Source organism: Anguilla rostrata, chromosome 16 (genome assembly GCF_018555375.3).
Source record: "Anguilla rostrata isolate EN2019 chromosome 16, ASM1855537v3, whole genome shotgun sequence".
Classification (NCBI taxonomy): domain Eukaryota; kingdom Metazoa; phylum Chordata; class Actinopteri; order Anguilliformes; family Anguillidae; genus Anguilla; species Anguilla rostrata.
This window is the reverse complement of record NC_057948.1, coordinates 1,888,011-1,908,649: the sequence shown is the minus strand read 5'-3', so window position 1 is coordinate 1,908,649 and position 20,639 is coordinate 1,888,011. Positions and strand designations below refer to the sequence as shown.

The 20,639-nt window shown below is 42.4% G+C and overlaps 1 protein-coding gene across 2 annotated transcripts in view; it reads right to left on the bottom strand.

Annotated features, from left to right (window-relative positions):
• The window catches only part of LOC135242411 (NACHT, LRR and PYD domains-containing protein 12-like), a 120,620-nt gene that overhangs the window by 29,973 nt on the left and 70,008 nt on the right, over positions 1-20,639 (bottom strand). For both annotated transcript variants that reach the window (XM_064313491.1, XM_064313490.1), the window contains one exon: positions 6,065-6,238. In XM_064313491.1, coding sequence (XP_064169561.1) covers positions 6,065-6,238 — 174 coding nt within the window. The remainder of the gene's footprint in view (positions 1-6,064; positions 6,239-20,639) is intronic.

Below are 20,639 nucleotides of genomic sequence, written 5' to 3'. Positions count from 1 at the left end.
CAAAGCCATATGGATTCAACGGGAGCTCTTCTGTGCTTACTCGCCTGTGTTCGTCTTTAAAACCACGGACAGGGTTGCTAATGATATTTCACACATTGCATAGCTATGTCATGGTGCTGCACTAACAAAGTCACAGACTGGTAAACCTCCGCTTTAAAGCTTGAATCCCGACTCGCCCTCAGACAGATCATTTCCTCTTTTACACTAACGTTTTCTTACGCTTTTATATTTTCTTTACCAAAACTCACTCACAGCCACCCATATGCATTTCATGACGGCAAATGTATTCATTTTATTAAAAAGTTACACCAGTTCACCACTGTTCCATTTCTACTAACTATATTTCTTCACTTGGCTACCGTACAAAACCTTCTTATCAGCAAACGCCACGTTTCTACATTCATGTTACCTCGCCCTGTTCTCTATCTAGCCACATACAAACAATAACTACGTAAGTACGTTCTGCAACTCCCCATTAAAACATTACATTTAAAATCATGACTCACTCATAAGTATAACTACTAGTACTGAACATGAGAAAAGCACATCAGTGCAATAGATTTCACACGTTACTTAACCCTCCACTTTAACAGCTAATACTTTATACAGACTCTTATATATACCCTTCCATAAGGAAACTAAGCTCGCTCGTGGTCACTTTATTTACTCCGCACTATAGTCTGTGATCATGTCAACCTTCACCTACATGCCCATTCTGCTAAAAACATATTGTTTCAACTACGCAATTTCATCATTTCCTCCTAATTTCTCTCACACTGTTGTTATTTTCTCATATGCAAAGCCTGCTGGGACATATGCGTCAGCTCCTATTCTCCACTATCAAGTTTTCCGGTTCTAGCTTAGCAAAACAGCGAACAGGATTCTCACCTGCAGATAAGCCTATCAAAATGCCTTATAAACCTTACAAACACTAAAAGTGCATCTCCACGAAATAACAGACAACGGAGCAGGACAGAAGGGTACATAAGTTGCGACCTAGAGTGTTCTAATTCTATGTGCTTGCTGATTTACGCTTACGCCACGGCACCCTTCTGAACTGTTTTCACATATATCGCAAACCGAAACTGCTAAACGGTACACGCACATCAGACTGTACAAATTCACACGATAGCCATAATCCACAACCGTTTCTTACAGGGTCACTTCGCATTTCTCACTCTCATAATAAAACGCTTTGCAAAAAAAATTTATATCTCATAAAAAACACGTTTTCAATGTACAAAATGCCAAGTTACTCACACATACAAGACATACCCCGTCTATAACTCATTCATTCACACTACAAAAATCCAGGCCTGCCATTAAAAGTATTGATATCAAAATGACGATATCAAAGGTTACGGTACTACAAACAATATAGGCTATCTTGCCTCACCGAAATTAAATAAGATGTATTCCAAAGCAATGCTACCCAATATTTCCTCAATTCTTTCAAGTCACTTGGCCGTGTGTTTTGTAATCTTACCATTTTACAATGTCATGCAAACGTCGTGTCAGATGAAAGTGTCAAATATTTCGAATTGCCTCATGGAACACATTGAAATTCATGTAGAAAACTGCTGGTGAGTAACTACAGAAAACATAGGTTTATACTTGCTTCTGAACTGAATTTGAGTAAATGTACAAGTTATTGTATATTTGCGACGTACAATAAATACTGCATGTGAAATATATATTGTACATACATACATAGAGAACTTCTTTATCCCCATGGGGACATTTCCCTCGCAGCATGTTACATTCACATTTACAAACAAACATTTATACCAAGAAACACACAATCATTCACACAACAGAGAGGCTGTGCAGCGAAATACATACATACCAATACAAATTGGACATATAGACGCCTATTCAATCAATCTTGACTGTGAGAAAGCCATCCACACATATGTTTGGCCGTCCATGTACTGCATGCTTATACACACAGGGCCAAGTGACTTGAAAGAATTGAGGAAATATTGGGTAGCATTGCTTTGGAATACATCTTATTTAATTTCAGTGAGGCAAGATAGCCTATATTGTTTGTAGTACCGTAACTTGGCGTCATTTTGATATCAATACTTTTAATGGCAGGCCTGGATTTTTGTAGTGTGAATGAATGAGTTATAGACGGGGTATGTCTTGTATGTGTGAGTAACTTGGCATTTTGTACATTGAAAACGTGTTTTTTATGATACTGAAAACAATAAGAATATAGCTATAACTTACTTCTATATGTTCCATGTATGTCCTGTTTTAGCACATTGAAATGAATTATCCAGCAGATCGCAGCATACTGAAGATACGTGAAAGATCGTAGGCGAGGGATCATGGGTAGTCGTATAGCCTATGTGTGTAGCTTTGCATTTGCGAATGGTTTTGCAAGTTTAGCACGTAAGCCAAAATTTGATATTCCATAATGCCGTTTGATATAAGGTTATATCAAATATTGTCTCGGCCTCTGCCCACTCAAAATGGACAGATTTATGATTAGAAAAAAGCAGAACGAGAAAAGTGATTCTTCATTAGCTGACGGTGACAGAGTTAGAAACAGGCAAATGCAGATCAGTTTGGCCGAGAAGCCCAAGACACCGATGCTGCACCAGCAAAGAAAAAGGTGCGGTCAATTCAGGACGAACACCGAAAATTTCAGGGTACATGGACTGGTGAGTTTTTCTTTGTGCAATACGAATTCACTCCATTCTGCCTAATTTGCCAGAAGACTAGTGCCAATTGTTAATGGTCTAACCTTGAACGCCACTTTAGTGCTTTTCATGCCAAGTACAACATGTTGTACCCGCCAGGTAGCAACCTGAGGACTAATAAAATGAAACAGTTGACACAGACTCTGACTGAGCAGCAAAAAATGATGGCGAGATCAGTCTCTGTTGCCGAGAAATCGACCGAGGCCACTTAGGAGATCGCATGGATTTTAGCTGGGCATAAAAAGGCTTTCACGGATGCTGAAATTGTTCAACAATGCTTTTTGACCTCAGCTGAGATAATGTACCTTGCATAATAATAATAATAATAATAATAATAATAATAATAATAATAATAAAGCAAATACATGCACTGAAGCTTTCAGATTCAACATTAATGAGGAGGATCGAGTTTATTGGGAAAGATATCCAGGAACAGCGAATTGCAGATCTTGCAGCGATACCATGTTACAGCATTGCACTTGATGAGAGCATGGATATAAGCGGCATGGCGCAATTGTGTGTGTGGGTTCGCTTTATTCAAAAGAACAAATTTCGGGAGGAGCTGTTATATCTGTTACCACTTCATGGACAGGCCAGAGTGGAGGACGATTTTCAAGCACTGATTAACTCTTTTGCAGAGAAACAAATCGACTGGTCGAAACTTATGTCGGTGTGCACCGACGGAGCTCCAAGCATGAGAGGGAAGGAGAGAAGGGACTTATCAAACTGATGGAAGACAGCATTCCCAAGTTTGTCTCCTTTCATTGTATAATTCATCAGGAGGCACTGGTGTCAAAACTTAAAAACCAAGAGCTAAAGAATGTGATGCAGCTCGTTGTGCGAGTCATCAACTTTATCGAGGCCAGGGCACTTAATCACTGGGAATTCCGTGCACTTCTGGAGGAATACGAGGCAGAGTACGGGGATCTGGTGATGCACAACTAAGTGAGATGGCTATCGTGTGGCCGGGTGCTTGAACGATTCTGTACTCAACTTCCTCACATCCCTGATTTTCTTGCAAGCAAGGGAGGGCTGAGCCAAAGCTTGAGGACCCACACTGGATATTACAGCTGACACTCCTCACTGACATCACATCCCAGCTGAATTCCCTTAACCTCCAACTCCAAGGAAAAGGGAAGTACCCAGGTAACATGCTAAGAGCAGTCACTGCTTTCCAGCACAAGATCACCACTCTCTTCATACCTGACAGAGAATTTCTTCACTTTGCCAATCTAAGAGCCTGCACAACTGATAACCCTGATCTACTGCAACATTTTGACTATGATGAATTTGTAGGCATATGGGAGGAAATAAGAAATGAATTTGAAAGGAGATTTCAAGATGTTGTGGCGTATAGGGAGCTTTTCAATTTCATTGAGAACCCTTTTAATGTGCCATTGTCAAGCCTTACACCTGCTCTGAAAAACCTTTGTCCAGACCTTGCTGTAATACAGAGTGAGATTCTTGAGCTGCAGGTCAACGATGTACTGAAAACTGAGCTCAGATCAGGCGTTGCTCATTTCTGGAGCATGGTCCCAGCCTCAGATTATCCACATTTAAAGCTCTGTGTGCAGAAGGTAATGAGCTTTTTTGTGAGCGCTTACTCATGTGAGGCAACATTTTCTATAATGAGCACTGTCAAAAGAAAAGATAGAAGTAGGCTTACAGATGTGCATCTTGATTGTTTGACTAGGATTGCAACCACTAACTACAAGTTCTGCATGGAGAAAGTCAAGGGACAGCTAAAACACATGACAGCCTCAACATATTGATACAAATATAACAGAGAAAAAGACATTTTTCATCTCTATTACTAGGCCAATATATACATTTTTGTGAACTCTTTTAAATTTCTTGTTGATAATGCTTATGAATAATTGCATATGTACATACATACATAAGATGAGTTCCACTCCCAGCCTTACACACTCACACACAAGTATTATATCTTTTAATAATGCAATGTAATCATGAATTGAGAATAAAAAGAGATATAAGGATGGAAAGCATGGTACTGTATTTTTCTAAACATACACAAAGATGGTAAATATCTTGAGAGTGATGATAAAAAAACATCTGAGTTATATCTGCAATCTCTGTGGCTCTTGGAGTAATGGTCTTACTCATAAGTGGCTCTCCTAAGAAAATTAGTGAGTACCACTGAACTACGGCATCAACTGGAATTATGCTGCAGCTCCACCTAGTGGATGTATGAGAACACCACAACTGATTATTGCCACTAGCTTTTACTGCTGGTAGACACTAGATTTTAAAAATTCCACACATCGCATCTATTTTCTGCATGTCCTTGCCTTATAATCCATCCATTCATTTTATTCTCGCACGTTTTTGCGAATATAACAGGCTAATTATTGCGTTGCATTTAATTATTATTGTAACAATGATAATAATAATGATAATAAAAGTCTGATGTATTAAGTAATTTTTTTCTTTTAAAACCCCTTATCAACATGCTTGGTAGACCTTGTGGAGTAATATAAACTGCACAAAACATTTAATAAGTGGGGGCATTTGAAAGTTATTAGAATTAGAATCTAAGAAATACTCCTGTAAATGATGTTATCCTTTAGATGACAGGAGCTAGAGCCAGAACATTGATCTCTGAATCAGGCTATTCCACACAGCATGTCTGCTTACAGTGTTACAATATCCAGCCTATGACTTGGGACTGGAACCACAGAAGAGTGACTAAACTAAACGATGTAACACTGCATCTAAACAGCAGCTCACATGTTGTTCAGATGGACACTCTCCCACCAAGATGTACACACATACCCTGCCGGCCAATAGTTAATGCTCGGCGTTACCAGCAGAATAAAATACCATTTTATTCATAATCCTTTCAGAAACACCACAATCCTGCAGCACACACAGGTGTGTGATGAAGGAGTAAAACTCCCCTTCATCAAAAGGTCAGTGTGTGAAAGAGAGTGGGGTAAATGTATGGATTTCATTAGAGTTCATAGCAGGTAGTGAATAATAGAGATGGATGTAGACTGCAATGTGTGACAGACCTGAAACATTTTACTATGCAGGTGGTCAATCCTTTACCATGTCAATCAGACACTCAGCATCATCACCTGTGACCTGATACTACAGACTCCACTGAAACCTTACATTCTGCTCAGGAACCACAAACCTGGCAATCCTCATAAGGTTTTATCCTGCTTTCATATGCTTGTTGTGATAGAGGAGTAAGGTATATATGGGCAAAGAAAGAATGTTGGTGGACAGAGGAGTAAACAGAGTGAAAGAGCGTATTAATATTTCACTGAATATAACCATAATCACAAATTCTATTTAGTTAAGATCACACAGTACACAGCACTACTCACCCCAGTCTCTGTAGTTTACAGTTTGGACTCCTCAATCCAGCACAGAGCAGCTCCACTCCTGAATCTCCCAGGTTATTGTAGCTGAGGTCCAGATCTCTCAGGGGTGAGTTTGATGACTGGAGAGCTGAGGCCACAATTTTACAGCACTTCTGTGTGAGTTTACAGTTGTTCAGTCTGCAAAGAAGAGTTAATATATTATAGTATTATCATATTAGGTATACATGAAGCATGTATCTAATATGGGAAATGTGCCAATGACAGTGTTCAGCGATGAAGAGTGAAATTGAGGATTTTAAAGTTGATGATGCTCTGAGGAAGATGTCTGTGCTACACTCTCCAACTGCAGTATTTTGGACCTGAAAATTAAACATCCTGCTGGACTGAACTCTGACTGTTCTACAGATGTAATTCTGACCCAAATGTCCCCTTTTCTTATACTGTAAGTTCTCTGAATTGGGGCAAAGGGCTCATCTACCATTTCCATGATCTTTTCTCTGGGCTTAACCTTCCCATCCCATACTAGACGTGCAGATGCCATCTTTCAGAGCGGACAGTGAGTTAGTTTTCAGTGCTTTAGGATGTTTGGCCACCACCAAAAGTAAAGATGTAAAAGGCAACACACATTTTTCAGAGTGAACAGTGACTTTGCTTATTTCCTTTTGGTTATCTGTTACAAACTTCCCACAGCACTGCAAAATAACACACAGCTAAAGGCAGACTCACTATAACAGGAAGTAATGCACATGCTCATATTTATGTATTGTGGTGTGGGCCTCTGGAGCCCCGCCCCTCCCTGCCATCAGCCACCACTCTGCTCCACTTCACCTGTGTCTCACCGGCCAGCCTGCAGCACCATGGACAGCACCATAGGGACAGGGCTGAGTTTCAGCACCTCCACTCTGCACTCAGACCTGGACCTGAGATACAGTCAGGCCACCGGCAGCATACCAGTGCTTTTTCCACACCACTTTCCCCTTTGCCTGAGTAGCTGCTGGCCCTCTATAGGCCTCATGGTCTCACTCCAAGGTGTGCTGGCTTTCCCCGCACTGAGTGACTAACAGAGTCTGATTTTTTTTTTGTTTTTGTGGCAGACTCGGACGTGCCCCTCCTCATGGCCTGAATTTTGGACCCACCTGCACTACCCTAGCACTTTTGCTTTCCCCAACATTTGAGTAGCCTGATCTCGTCTTGTGTTTCACTTTTCCCTGTCTTCATTCATTGTGATACCGCTGTCACAATAAAAGTCCTCTACAGGCATGTTGCCAGCACTGTCTGCCTCGTCTGTGCCTCATTCCCACAGCATACAGTATGGATGTGATAAAAGTTTATTAAAGGATATGAAAGATATGGAATTGAAGGTATCTGTAAGTGGGTGGAAAATCACAACCTGTACCTGTACAACATGCCATATAAATGCTCTGCCCATTTGCAAATGTCACACACAATGCAAATCATGCAAACTATGCAGACTACACAGAAGTATAAAACTGTCCTTAGAAGGACCATCACTGTAAACCCTTGCAGGAGGACATGCAACACATACAGGAATGATATATTCAATCATTAGGGCACCCCAGTAGTACAATGCCCCTTAATTACCATGCAGCACCCCTGTCCCTGTAGGGTGGGGGGGGGGATGGCGGTAGGTACCAGAGTTTTGTTCAGGTTAGACTTTATTTTGTCAAATGTAAACTAATGTGGATTGTGGGAGATGTTCTCTGGATAGCATTTAAGGGAAGCTCAAACAATTTACTTCATTATCCAAAGTCCTTTTATAAAAAGCATTTTTGGTATGCATCACAATTTCTTTGTGTTCCTTTTCTTTATCTTACATTCTCTTCAGGTGCATGTCTTTTCCTCTCTTATAGCATAGTGTCCAGTCAATCTGGCCATGTCTTGTAAATAAAATCTCATAAAAAACACGTTGTCAACGTACAAAAATGCCAAGTTACTCAAAAGTATTGATATCAAAATGACGCCAAGTTACGGTACTACAAACAATATAGGCTATCTTGCCTCACCGATTATTATGAGAGTGAGTTGCGAAGTGACCCTGTAAGAAACGGTTGTGGATTATGGCTATCCTTGTGTGAATTTGTAGTTTGATGAGCGTGTACTGTTTAGCAGTTTTGGCTTGCTATATATGTAAAACAGTGGCTGTGACAAAGGGTGCGGTGGCGTATAAGTGTAAAACGAAAGAACGCAACGCATATGAAACGCATCAGAAACGCATATGAAATATGGCCAGTGTATGTACTCACGGATTTGACGTCCATCCAACGAGCCTTGACTGACAAAAGAATCAGCAAGCCCGTAGAATTATAACTCCCTAGGTCGCAACTTGTGTAGCCTTCTGTCCTGCTCCGTTGTCTATTATTTCGTGGAGATGCACTTTTAGTGTTTGTAAGGTTTGTAAGGCATTTTGATAGGCTTATCTGCAGGTAGGAATCCTCTTCGCTGTTTTGCTAAACTAGAACCGGAAAACATGATAGTGGAGAATAGGAGCAGACGCATATGTCCCAGTAGGCTTTGCATATGAGAAAATAACAACAGCGTGAGAGAAATTAGGATGAAATTATGAAATTGCGTAGTTGAAACAATATGTTTTTAGCAGAATGGGCATGTAGGTGAAGGTTGACATGATCACGGAGTATAGTGCAAAGTAAATGGAGTGACCATGAGCGAGCTTATATTCCTTATCGAACGGTATATATAACAGTCGCCATAAAGCGCTAGCTGTTAAAGTGGAGGGTTAAGTAACGTGTGAAATCTATTGCACTGCTGTGTTTTTTCATGTTCAGTACTAGTAGTTATAATTATGAGTGAATCATGTTTTTAAATGTAATGTTTTAATGGGGAGTTGCAGAACGTACATACGTAGTAATTGTTTGTATGTGGCTAGATAGAGAACAGGGCGAGGTAACATGAATGTAGAAACGTGGCGTTTGCTGATAAGAAGGTTTTGTACAGTAGCCAAGTGAAGAAATGTAGTTAGTAGAAATGGCGCAGCTGTGAACTGGTGTAACTTTTTAATAAAAGGAATACATTTGCCGTCATGAAATGCATATGGGTGGCCATGAGTGAGTTTTGGTAAAGCAAATATAAGCGTAAGAGAACGTTAGTGTAAAAGAGGAAATTATCTGCCTGAGAACGAGGCGGGATTCAATCCTTCAACCGGAGGTTTACCAGTCTGTGACTTTGTTAGTGCAGCACCATGACATAGCTATGCAATGCGTGACATGTCATTAGCAAACCTGTCCCTGGTTTTAAAGAACACAGGCCAGTAAGCACAGAAGAGCTCCCGTTGAATCCATATGGCTTTGCAATATTGTACCCGGTTAATAACTGAACGTGCAGACGGTACGTCATAATTCAGTGTATACATTCGGTGAACGGCGGGTAGATATGGTGCAAAGGCAATAATTGAGAAGTAGTAGACAATTATTAGTGTGGGTAAAAGCAGGTTAAAGAAACTCATTCCTAGCTGGGATTGAACCTCAGACCCTGTGTCCCCAAGACTGTAACCTTATCCACTAGGCCACAGGTGGACTAGCTGTTTGTACTGAAAATGTTTCAGAGTAAAAAGGTATGGGTATTTTGCGTGTGTATGCGAGTTTTTCATTGGGTCGTGTAGGTGAAGATTTGGCGGGTGTCGGTAAAATGTCCAATTTTATTAGTGAGATAGGCGGCAGGAAAAATAAGAATGAGAAGAAGAATGAGAAGAAGAAGAAAAAGAAGAAGAAGAAGGAGAAAACGCAAAATCCCCTTAGTTTGGGGCTTTATTGTGTGGACATGTGAAGTTGTTTATGAAATCTGTCTGTTGAAATGGGGTCAGAATGTACAGAATTTAATGTTTTTAAGGGCTGAGTGTCTGTGGCTGTTGTGGTTATTTCTGTGGGGAACCCTGAAAAGTGCCAAACTCTCGGTGCTGTATAGGTATGGGGCATGCCCCCGCCAAGGCGTAACTTGGCGGGATGGCATACCTGCCATCCCAATGATTTATTAAACAAATGTACAAACAGAACATACACAAACTAATCTTAATGGGGAAACTGTTACGAGAAGGTAGGGGTGCGTATGCATGTGTGCGGTTGCGTGTGCGCACGTGTCCCTTTGTCTGTGGACGAAAGGGGGAAGGGTAAACGGCGGGTGGTTGTGTATGTGTGGGGTACTGTGTAACCGGCGTGGCTGAATAACTGAGCTCAGCTGGGAAGGAGTACTGCTTCTGGGAGTGCCGGAGAGTGAAGCGTAACTTCAGCTGTTAAGCAATACATGCAACCAAGCTGGTTATTCGCTATACAACGAGTGTGGTGTCATTAGGGTTGTAAAGATAGTCAAGAAGAAAGAGAGAGAGAAAGACCATGCATATGGTTGTTTCCTTAAGATTACATTGCCAGCACAAATTATTCTAAAAGACAAAATGGAAACACACAATATCACATTAAACTCAATGCAGACTACGCTAAACGATTGCCTTGAAAGTTTGCTCAGTTTTACTGTCCATCCATTCATGCAGGTAGCGGCCTCCGGTGGTTGCTGTGTGGTCCTGAAAAGAACAGTCTTGGCGTTGTAAAATTGTGGAGGTTTCCAAATGTGAGGCGCGCAAGCCGAGTCCTGGTTCCGTAGCAACGGCGAAGTGGTTCTCCCCCCCGGGTCGGTCATCAGCAAGGCTCTTCTTCCTGGAGCTCGTCGTGGTTAGTCGGCACAGCGTCGGGCATGTGCTGGTTTCCACGCGGGATGGATCAGGCATAGTCACCCAAGGCGAGCTAAATCACCAGCGCTTGGTTGCTGTGTACAGTGACTTCATCTGTGCGTTTAGATAAATCGGTGACTGCCGCGATCTTAGGCGTTCTGCAAGCCCTTTGAATTGGAGTTCTACAGAGTTGTGAGAACTCGAGTTAGGCCCATAGGAGTGGGCACTCAAGGGACAATGGGTGAAGGTGCAGGAAGTAGTAATGCACAAAGAGAGCGCAAAAAAAGGGGAGAGCAATTACTGTCCCTAACTTTTATACCTGGTGGGGAGGAATCTTCACACTGGTGGAGCGGGACCAGTATCTAGAATGCGGTGCGCACTGATGATGTCATCAGATGTGCATCAGATGCGCTGCATGTTCTTAAAGAAAGTCATTTCCATTTGGACGGCACAGACTGACCGAGTGTACCTACATGTCTTTGTGTAGAGGCGGGTCTGGCTCCATCGAGACTAATGAGGCTCAGAATGCTGACTTATAAAGACGATTGGCTGATTATTGCCAATTCAAAACCCAGAGTTGTGCAGGACACTCTGTGAGTTCTGACACATCTGACACATTGGTTTCAGAGTAAACCTCCCCAAGAGCAATCTCTCCCCATCCTGGAGTGAAACGTTCTTGGGAGTGGATTTATACTCTGTATCCATGTGAACTTGTCTATCAGCAGACTGCATTTTATCTCTCAGAGTATGTCTCTCTCAGTTCAAACCGGGCTCAATAGTGCAGTATCACACATGCCTCAGACTACAGGGGCTGATGGTGTCAGCCTCTCAGGTTTTGCCACTGGGGCTGTTAAGAATGAGGGGCTTTATGAGGTGGATTTCATCCCTCCACCTCAGCCCTGTGCGCAATCTCCATCGCCATCTCACGGTGACACACAAGCGCTCTGTAACTCTGTGTCACTGGGAAAACACAGACTTTTACACTCAGGGAACCCCTCTCAGGATCGTTCTCATGAGGAAAGACATGAGGACACACACATCCCTCTCTGGGGTGGGGGGTCTCAGGAGGGTTACATGGTGAATCAATTTTCTTTTAGCTATTAACTATATGGATAGCTCTCAGATATTTTCTTCCCTGTCTAAGGCAACATCATGTGCTCGTACGCTGCGATAATGACTGCGGTAGCATATGTCAATCACCAAGGTGGCATGCGCTCCCTCCAGCTCCATGGTCTAGCCCACAGACTGTTGGTCTGGAGAAGCCGTCACTTTCTGTGGTTACGCGTGACCCATGTTGCTTTAGGCTTGCTCCTGTGGGGGTCTAGGCCACGGTTGTCTGTGAAGCGTATTGTGACAATTGCTGTGAAATACGCTATACAAATAAAATTTGATTGAATGATTGATGTTCCAGGAATTCTGAACATGAGCGCTGATCTGCTATCAAGGAGAATGGCGTCTCCATCCCCAGATTGTGGAAATGTTACTGTAGTGATTATCCGTCTCCTTTACGTACAGCCATGCACACTCCCGCTACGCATGGGCCTCCTGTCTCAGGTGCACGGGGAAATACACCACCCCTGCCCTGAGTGAGTAGCTCTATGGGCTTGGCCCGTGAGAGGCATAACCTCAATGCATTAGGGATTCCCCCTCGCGTGGCTGCAACCATCCAGAGCACGAGAGCGCCCTCTACCAGGCCACTTTATGACAATAAGTGTCAGGTGTTTTAAAGATGGTGTGCCTCCCGTCAGTCAGTGCCTTACCAGAGCTCTGTTTCTGACGTGCTGTGCTTTTTACAGAACCTTATGGATAAAGAGAAATCCTTTTCTACCATTAAGGTCTACCAGGCAGCTTTCACTGCTTGTCATTTTGGGTTCAGAGACTATGCAGTCGGGCAGCACCCCCTCATTCACAGGTTCATGAAGGGGCCTCACTGTTCTCTGCCTGTTGCTAAAAAGCTTGAGGTTTATCACAGATGCTGAAGGCTCGGTCTGTAAGGCCGTTTGAGCCTATAAATTAAATTAAGTTAAACTGTATAGCTGCCTCTCACCATTCCTTGCATCACTGGCATGTAAATATGAGGTTGCACACACAAAATTCCTTTGTCATCTATGACCATGGGAAAAACCAAAGAGCTTTCAACTAAGAAGAGACAGTTCTTGACCTACACAAATCTGGTTTGTGTGTTACCGGTTCCTCATGCTAGGCAGCCGACAGCTACCAGCCAGCTAGTTAGGATCCCCTTATCCTGCACACTGCTAAGGGATCCGCTGAGCCCCTGTTCTGAGGCCGTCTCAGGACCCCCTGGTGCTGCACACTGCTAAGGGATCAGCTGAGCCCCTGTGCTGAGGCAGTCTCAGGACCCCCTGGTGCTGCACACTGCTAAGGGATCAGCTGAGCCCCTGTTCTGAGGCCGTCTCAGGACCCCCTGATCCTGCACACTGTTAAGGGATCAGCTGAGCCCCTGTGCTGAGGCCGTCTCAGGACCCCCTGGTGCTGCACACTGCCAAGGGATCAGTGGGCAGGGAGTGGGGGAGCTCTGATACTCCCAGGGAGAGCAGGGCAGCAGTGCAGTACTGTATGACAGGGGAACATCTGCACATTGTGTTTATACATTAAAATACAGGAATAAGCAGTGAGCAGGCTGTACGGACCCAGCGGCAGTTTATATTGAGATTAAAGCTCAGACAGCAGTGTATTTAAAACTCCAGAAGGCACTGTCGGGCAAGCAACAATTAAGTAAAAATATGTTTATTTTCAGAATCCAGTGCTTCAGTCAATGCCCTTGTTAAAATGTTCAGCACTCTGAATACTGAACACAAGTGGTATTGTGTGCTAAAACCCCTCACTTAACCTACATATAAAATATATTGTACGTGATTTAATTTAACAAGTATTATTGAAAATGACAATTATGAATTCAATCATTTATAGGTCAGTCAACAGTAACCTGGTGGAATCAACTGACAAACCAAAACAAACTCTGTGTCAGAAGACACAAACAAGATGCTAAATTTAGATTACCAGAAAAGAAAGACTGAAGAACCAGACCTTATCAAAGTATTCCCCTCTTCCAGTGCCACAGGAACAAAGGAAATGAGCTAAAATGCATAACCAAGAAACCACCACCAAAATAAAGACCAACTGCAACACAACACAACTTTTTCCTGAGGCCATCATAAATACTTGACGCAACATGGCTTGAGCATGTTTGCCCTGTTTGGGCAATGCCGAGTTCAGGTGTAGAAGGGGGGCGTGCTCATTTATGACGAGGAGTGCCCTATCTAAAAGCTGACAGTGTACTTATTAATGAAAGTGACCTTATGTTGTTGAAAGTATGGCTAAGAACCATATTATTACCAAAATATTTAGGAATTTAATCCCTTTCTAACAAGACCAAACATGAATATATTAGGACGTAATTCAGTTAAGTTATTGAATACCAATATAAAGCATGGAAGTTTACTTGAAAAGAGGAATGGGTAGTGTTCGGAGGTTCACAAGCACACTGGCAAGGGTACCACCAGGCTACTACAAGTATCCCCTAAATCCCAAAGTACTAAACAGAGTGAAGGGGAAAAAAAACAAAGAAATAATAGTAGCAAAGCCGATATCCGACAAACACTAACTGAGGACCCAAACACTGGTACAAAATAATACAGGTCCCAGAAGTTCCAACAGGAAACCCTTGGACTTAGGGTTTAACAGAGAATACAGCTGAGTGACAAACACTCAGCTAAAATAAATAATCTGAGTGCAACTCAGAAAAACTCAAAAGAAAAACAAGACCAGGACAACGTCCCAAATACCCCAGCTCGCACAGCTGCAAAATAATAAAGAACCTTTTCTTAGAGCACTAAACTGCACTTCACACCCACGCTGAATAAACCGGACAAGCAACCTAACACAAAAAGCTCACACAGAGCACTTGTCCCACCGTCCTAATACCTGACTCTGGTCTTAGTAATATTGACACAGACGAGATGAACCCTGTCACGTCACAGGTTAAATAGGCGATGAACAGGTGAGCCCCATCAGGACTCAGGGTGCTCCCCTGGTGGCCACACCCAGCAACTGCATCCTGAAACCATGACATTGTGCTTCTAACATAAACATAAAGTTTTCAGTCAACGATTTCAATAAAATGTCACAGATTGCATTTAAACTTAAGATCCAACAGAACCGGATCTTTGTTCATTCTGTAGCCACACTGGGCCTCTGGCCTCGTAAATAGCTCTGTCTTCTGGTTTGTCTCTCCTGAGACAAACTCTGCAGGAGGTGGGACCCATAGATCGCCTGCCTAGATAAGGGTATCAGAGTGGCGTAAAGGACGTTTCCTTTAATGTTCATGGAGGGGAAGGTAGGCAGCATTCTTCAAGCCAATATTGCATCCAGTTCACTGTTTCTCTCTCTGAGGCCATAATCTAAACACTTGATGTTGCATCTGTAAGACATACTTGCTCATTTGCCCCGTCCACAGTGGACCTCTTCAGATGCAGCCAGCAGCTCAGTGGTGCAGTCTCGTCAGGGCAGTTCATGAAAATGAATAGGGTATTGTGTAGTAAACGTCATTTGAGCACCATTTGGCAAACCCTCGTGGAATAAATGTGGACTGTTTTAACATCATCTCCCTGTGTCTCTGTGCTGGAGGGCCCCAAGGAAAGCCACTTCGGTGGCCTGTGGCAGGCGTGTTTGCCACAACTTGATATCTGACATACTGTAGATAAGTGAATTGCTCATTTTGCCCCGTCCCACAGGTGGACCTCTTCTGAGCAGCCAGCAGCTCAGTGGTTGCAGTCTCGTCAGAGGCAGTTCATGAAAATGAATAGGTATTGTGTAGTAATACTCATTTGAGCACCATGGGGCAATACAAAAGGACTCTCGATGCATTTTTTTGTTTTGTTTCTTTCCTCCTGATTCGTCGCTGAGCTCACTGAAAGTCAGCCTAGCAGTAAAAACTGAGCAGCTGAGACTAATGCCAATGATGTCACGAACTAGCTTGTTCCACGATGGCTGCAGCCTCATGTAAAAAAGGGAATTTTAGCTTTTTTCCTGGCAAATACGGATCAATTTCAGATTTGAATGCAGGGCCATATCTTATTTAAGGTAACAAGCGTGAATCCGCAATAACTGCGACCGCACATGCGCATGCATCCATGAGGCAATTTTCTGCAATCTGACATGCATATTCAAAGACTTTGGGGGGGTTATTTTAAAACTTCACTAAATCAGTTTTTGTAGCTCGGTAATCTCCCACTTTATATTAGGGTAAATACTGTATATTTATTTAGAGATTTTCATGTCAATTATTTGTGCTGTTATGGTTATTGAAAATGACACTCACTTATTCACTCACTTCTACACTGCTGCCACAAATCTGGTCTGCTTCACCCAAAACTTTTAAGGGGCATAAATTCACATAAGACTATATCCACAATGCAAATTAATTTAGAGAACATAGATAATAAAGCCACAGATGAAAGGAACCTGCCAACATGGTAATAGCTGTATTTTCAAACACAATGCATAGGAAGCAGCATGAGTACATACGAGACTGTGCTGACATCACATAGCAGTATCTGCTCCATTGCCAATAAAAGCTCAGACTGAGCAGCAGTAACCTACTTTCCAAACTGCTCAGCCTCCATGAAAGATCCATCATCACCACTCGCCTAAGTACATATAACCTGTAACCACACCTACACACAATTAAATCTGCACACATTTCCATGAAGGAAAAATAGCCTATCACTATAAATCTCACCTAAGATAAACTACCTCTTGCACTATCAACCTCCTGACTGAGGACAGGGATGGGGCTTTCTGTCGTTTTTTTTTTAAAGAATGACGAGATTTTCCTCTGCATCTTGACCTGGAGATATCAAATGGAATTCAGTGTTTTGCTAACTATAACTACTGGTAGTAAAAATAATCAGCTCACTGCCAAACCGGTGCCTGCCCGCGTAAGATGGTTTCCCCCTCTGAGTCCGGTTCTGCTCAAAGCTTCTTCCTGCTATCAGTCAGGGAGTTTTTCCTTGCCAATGTTTCCCTAGGCTTACTCTTTGGGGGGCGGTTCTCTAAAGCTACTTTGTGACAAAGCTCCTTTGTTAAAAGCGCTATACAAATAAAAATTGATTGATTGATTGATAAGATTCACACAGCTCCCCTTTACCAATATTAAATAGCATGCTATGCTACCACAAATCACGACTAGCTAGCGAGCCAGAAGGCTAAATAACCGGATTGAGGGATGGCTACTAACTTTAGCTGGTACTAGCAAGCAAATCTTGCAAAGCAAACTATGCCTATATTTCTCAAATGCAATTAAGTGTGTATAACTAATTGCATTTCATTTTCACACGTTTGAAAAAGGGATTGATGCTCTACTAACCACTTCAGCAACACACCATTAAGCTGTAGCCTACATCTCCTCCAGCACTGATGCGCAACAGTGCTGTGTGCGTGCGTACCTGCTGTTGCAAACCGATTTCATCCAGCAACTTTTGGAAGAAACCAATACTATAGTGAAAGGGGGTGTGTGACTTTCTGAGGTATGATCTATGACATAATTAGAAGAATACGTTTGACTCGTAATATAAAATGATCATAACTACATATTATAAAAAATAATAGTAATAAAATAAAATAAAAATATAAAAAATCCAGATATCAAAAATCTGGTGGGGCACGTGCCCCTCCAGCTTGAATGGGCATGACGCGTCTGCGTGCATGCATCCACGCACACACCCTCCCCCAAACACGTGACCTCCATGCCCAATTTCAGCCTCAAAATGTGTGGCTGCTAGAGGTTTGGGACAGCTTTTTGGACCGTCAGATGGTACATGGACAAGTTAGACAGCAGTTCATGATAAACTTTTCCTTGAAGTTTTATGGTGTTACGTAAATTTTCCACAAAGTTTTGCCATGTTACGTGATAGGCCTTTTTGTGATAGGCACTCCTGCTGCATACCCCCTTTTGCCAATTGGCATGAACAGTTAATGAGCTGTTCTTTGGCTCATGACCAACTTTTCCACAAAATCTTGTGCAAATCTGTGAATCCATTCGGGAGTTATGCGCCTTTTTGTGATAGGCCACGCCCATCGCCAGGCCCCCTCTTGGTCAATCAGCCTGAAAAGTTATTCAGCTCTATCTTCGGTCATGACCAACCTCCATGCCAAATTTCAGCCTCCTGGGGCGAAAACTGTGGCCGCTACGTGGTGGGACACTTTTTGTGAGACCAACCGACCGACCAACCGACCGACAGACAGAGCCATAGAGCTGCGGTTGCCTCAAGACCTTATGTTTCCCTCCACACTAGGCATTTGAACATATAAAATTGCTTATCACCACTTTCATTGAATTCTGAGTGGTTTAGTCAACTTTGTCACACCTGTGGTGTTCCGGGTCTAAAATGACCGCCATAGGAAATGAATGGGTGACTACTGTCATCCAGAAGATGGAAGTTAAAAAAAATGGTTTGATGTCAAATCTGAGGCAAAAAAAAAAAAAAAAAATCTGGTGGGAGTGGGTGCAAGGAATTGTGTGTTATGCATTCAAACGACAAAGCGCTCCTCATCACATTAATATCGCTAATTAAATCAACCGGCAGTAAACTGCATCGGAGTAAACCCGTCGCTGCACAAAACACTGCACAAAAAATGTATTGGCAGTCATTTTGGTGTCACCCCCCCTAGTGACGCCTCTGAATAAGTGTTCTCTTCTTCAACATGTCCATGTGTTTAAAAAGTGTTACCTAAGTGCTTAGTTTGTATTCAATATTTAAACATTTGCTTTTGCAGTATAGACCAAACATTGCATAATTGAAACCCCCAAAAATAAAAGGTCACTAAAATGCTTTGTTTTTTTATAATTTATTTACAGATGAGCTCCCGCTTGTCATGGTTCTGTGTTTCCGTCTCTGTTTTTCCTTGTTGGGCCACCAGATGGCGGCACTTCAGTTTTGTGTTTCAGTTCATTCTCCCTCCCTGTGTTAATTGTATTATTGGTTTTAATTATTCTATCATTGTTCCCACCTGTCTCGTTACTTAATCATCGTCCCCACCTGCCTCTCGTTATCCCTTCCCTCTCGTTTGATTATGTATTGAGTGCACCTGTGTCTTGTCTATTTAAGTTCTTTGTCCCCTTGACTCAGGTGCTGGTACCTTGTGTTTGTTTCTGATTTGTATGTATCTGCTTGCCTGTGTTTGTGTGTTTCTGCCTGCCTGTGTTTTTTCTGACTGTGTTTCCGCCTGTGTGTTTCTGCCTGTTAGTTCCTGCCTGGTTTCTGTCCTGCCCGTGTTCTGCTGTGTGTGTTTTGAATTTTGAGTTTTCTGTTTTGTGCCCTGCGTGGCCTTTTGGTTTCCTGGTTTTTGTCCCCTGTCGTGTAAGTAAAGTCTTTGTTAATTTTCCTTTTTTGAGTTTGTGTTTTTTTTCTCTGCGTTTGGGTCCTCCCTACCCGTTACGTGACACTGCTGAGGCAACCACCCTCTGAGGTGGAACCTGGCACCTTAATGCTTTGTAAAATAATGAAAATAATTATAAAAAATATTATAAATGATAAAAAGTATTGTAATTTAAATCCTATTGGGATGGCAGGTATGCCATCCCGCCAAGTTACGCCTTGGCGGGGGCATGCCCCATACCTATACAGCACTGAGAGTTTGGCACTTTTCAGGGTTCCCCACAGAAATAATCACAACAGCCACAGACACTCAGCCCTAAAAGACATTAAATTCTGTACATACTGACCCCATTTCAACAGACAGATTTCATAAACAACTTCACATGTCCACACAATAAAGCCACAAACTAAGGGGATTTTGCGTTTTTCTCCTCCTCCTTTCTTCTCATTCTTATTTATCCTGCCGCCTATCCCACTAACAACATGTCTCCCCATTGGACATTTTACCAACACCAGCCAAATCTTCACCTACATGACCCAATCAAAAACTCGCATACACACGCAAAATACCCATACCTTTTTACTCTAATCTGCTAATCTGCCTGTGGCCTAGTGGGCAAGGTTACAGTCGTGGAAACATGGGGTTGTAGGTTCAAGCCCAGCTAGGAACATGTTTCTTTAACCTGCTTTTACCCTCACTAATAATTGTCTACTACTTCTCAATTATTGCTTTTGCACCATATCTACCCGCCTTTCACCGAACGTATACACTGCATTATGACGTACCGTCTGCACGTTCAGTTATTAACCGGCTACAATATTGCAAAGCCATATGGATTCAACGGGAGCTCTTCTGTGCTTACTGGCATGTGTTCTTTAAAACCACAGACAGGTTTGCTAATGATATTTCACACATTGCATAGCTATGTCATGGTGCTGCACTAACAAAGTCACAGACTGGTAAACCTCCGGTTGAAGGCTTGAATCCCGACTCGCCCTCAGGCAGATCATTTCCTCTTTTACACTAACGTTTTCTTACGCTTCTATTTGCTTTACCAAAACTCACTCACGGCCACCCATATGCATTTCATGACGGCAAATGTATTCCCTTTATTAAAAAGTTACACCAGTTCACCACAGTGCCATTTCTACTAACTATATTTCTTCACTTGGCTACCGTACAAAACCTTCTTATCAACAAACGCCACGTTTCTACATTCATGTTACCTCGCCCTGTTCTCTATCTAGTCACATACAAACAATTACTACATACGTACGTTCTGATGTCGGTACGCTTTCACAGACTGAATGCCTCTTGTTTAAAAGTCTCTATTTGGAATTAGGGCTGGGCAATACAACACAACGAAAATTATCTAATTCAATAATGGTTGTCACCACTGCGTGGTGTATTGCCGTTCTTTTCGTCTTTTTCTCATTAGTTATAGGCTACCTGATGTGGTAGTAAACAAACATGATTCAGAGA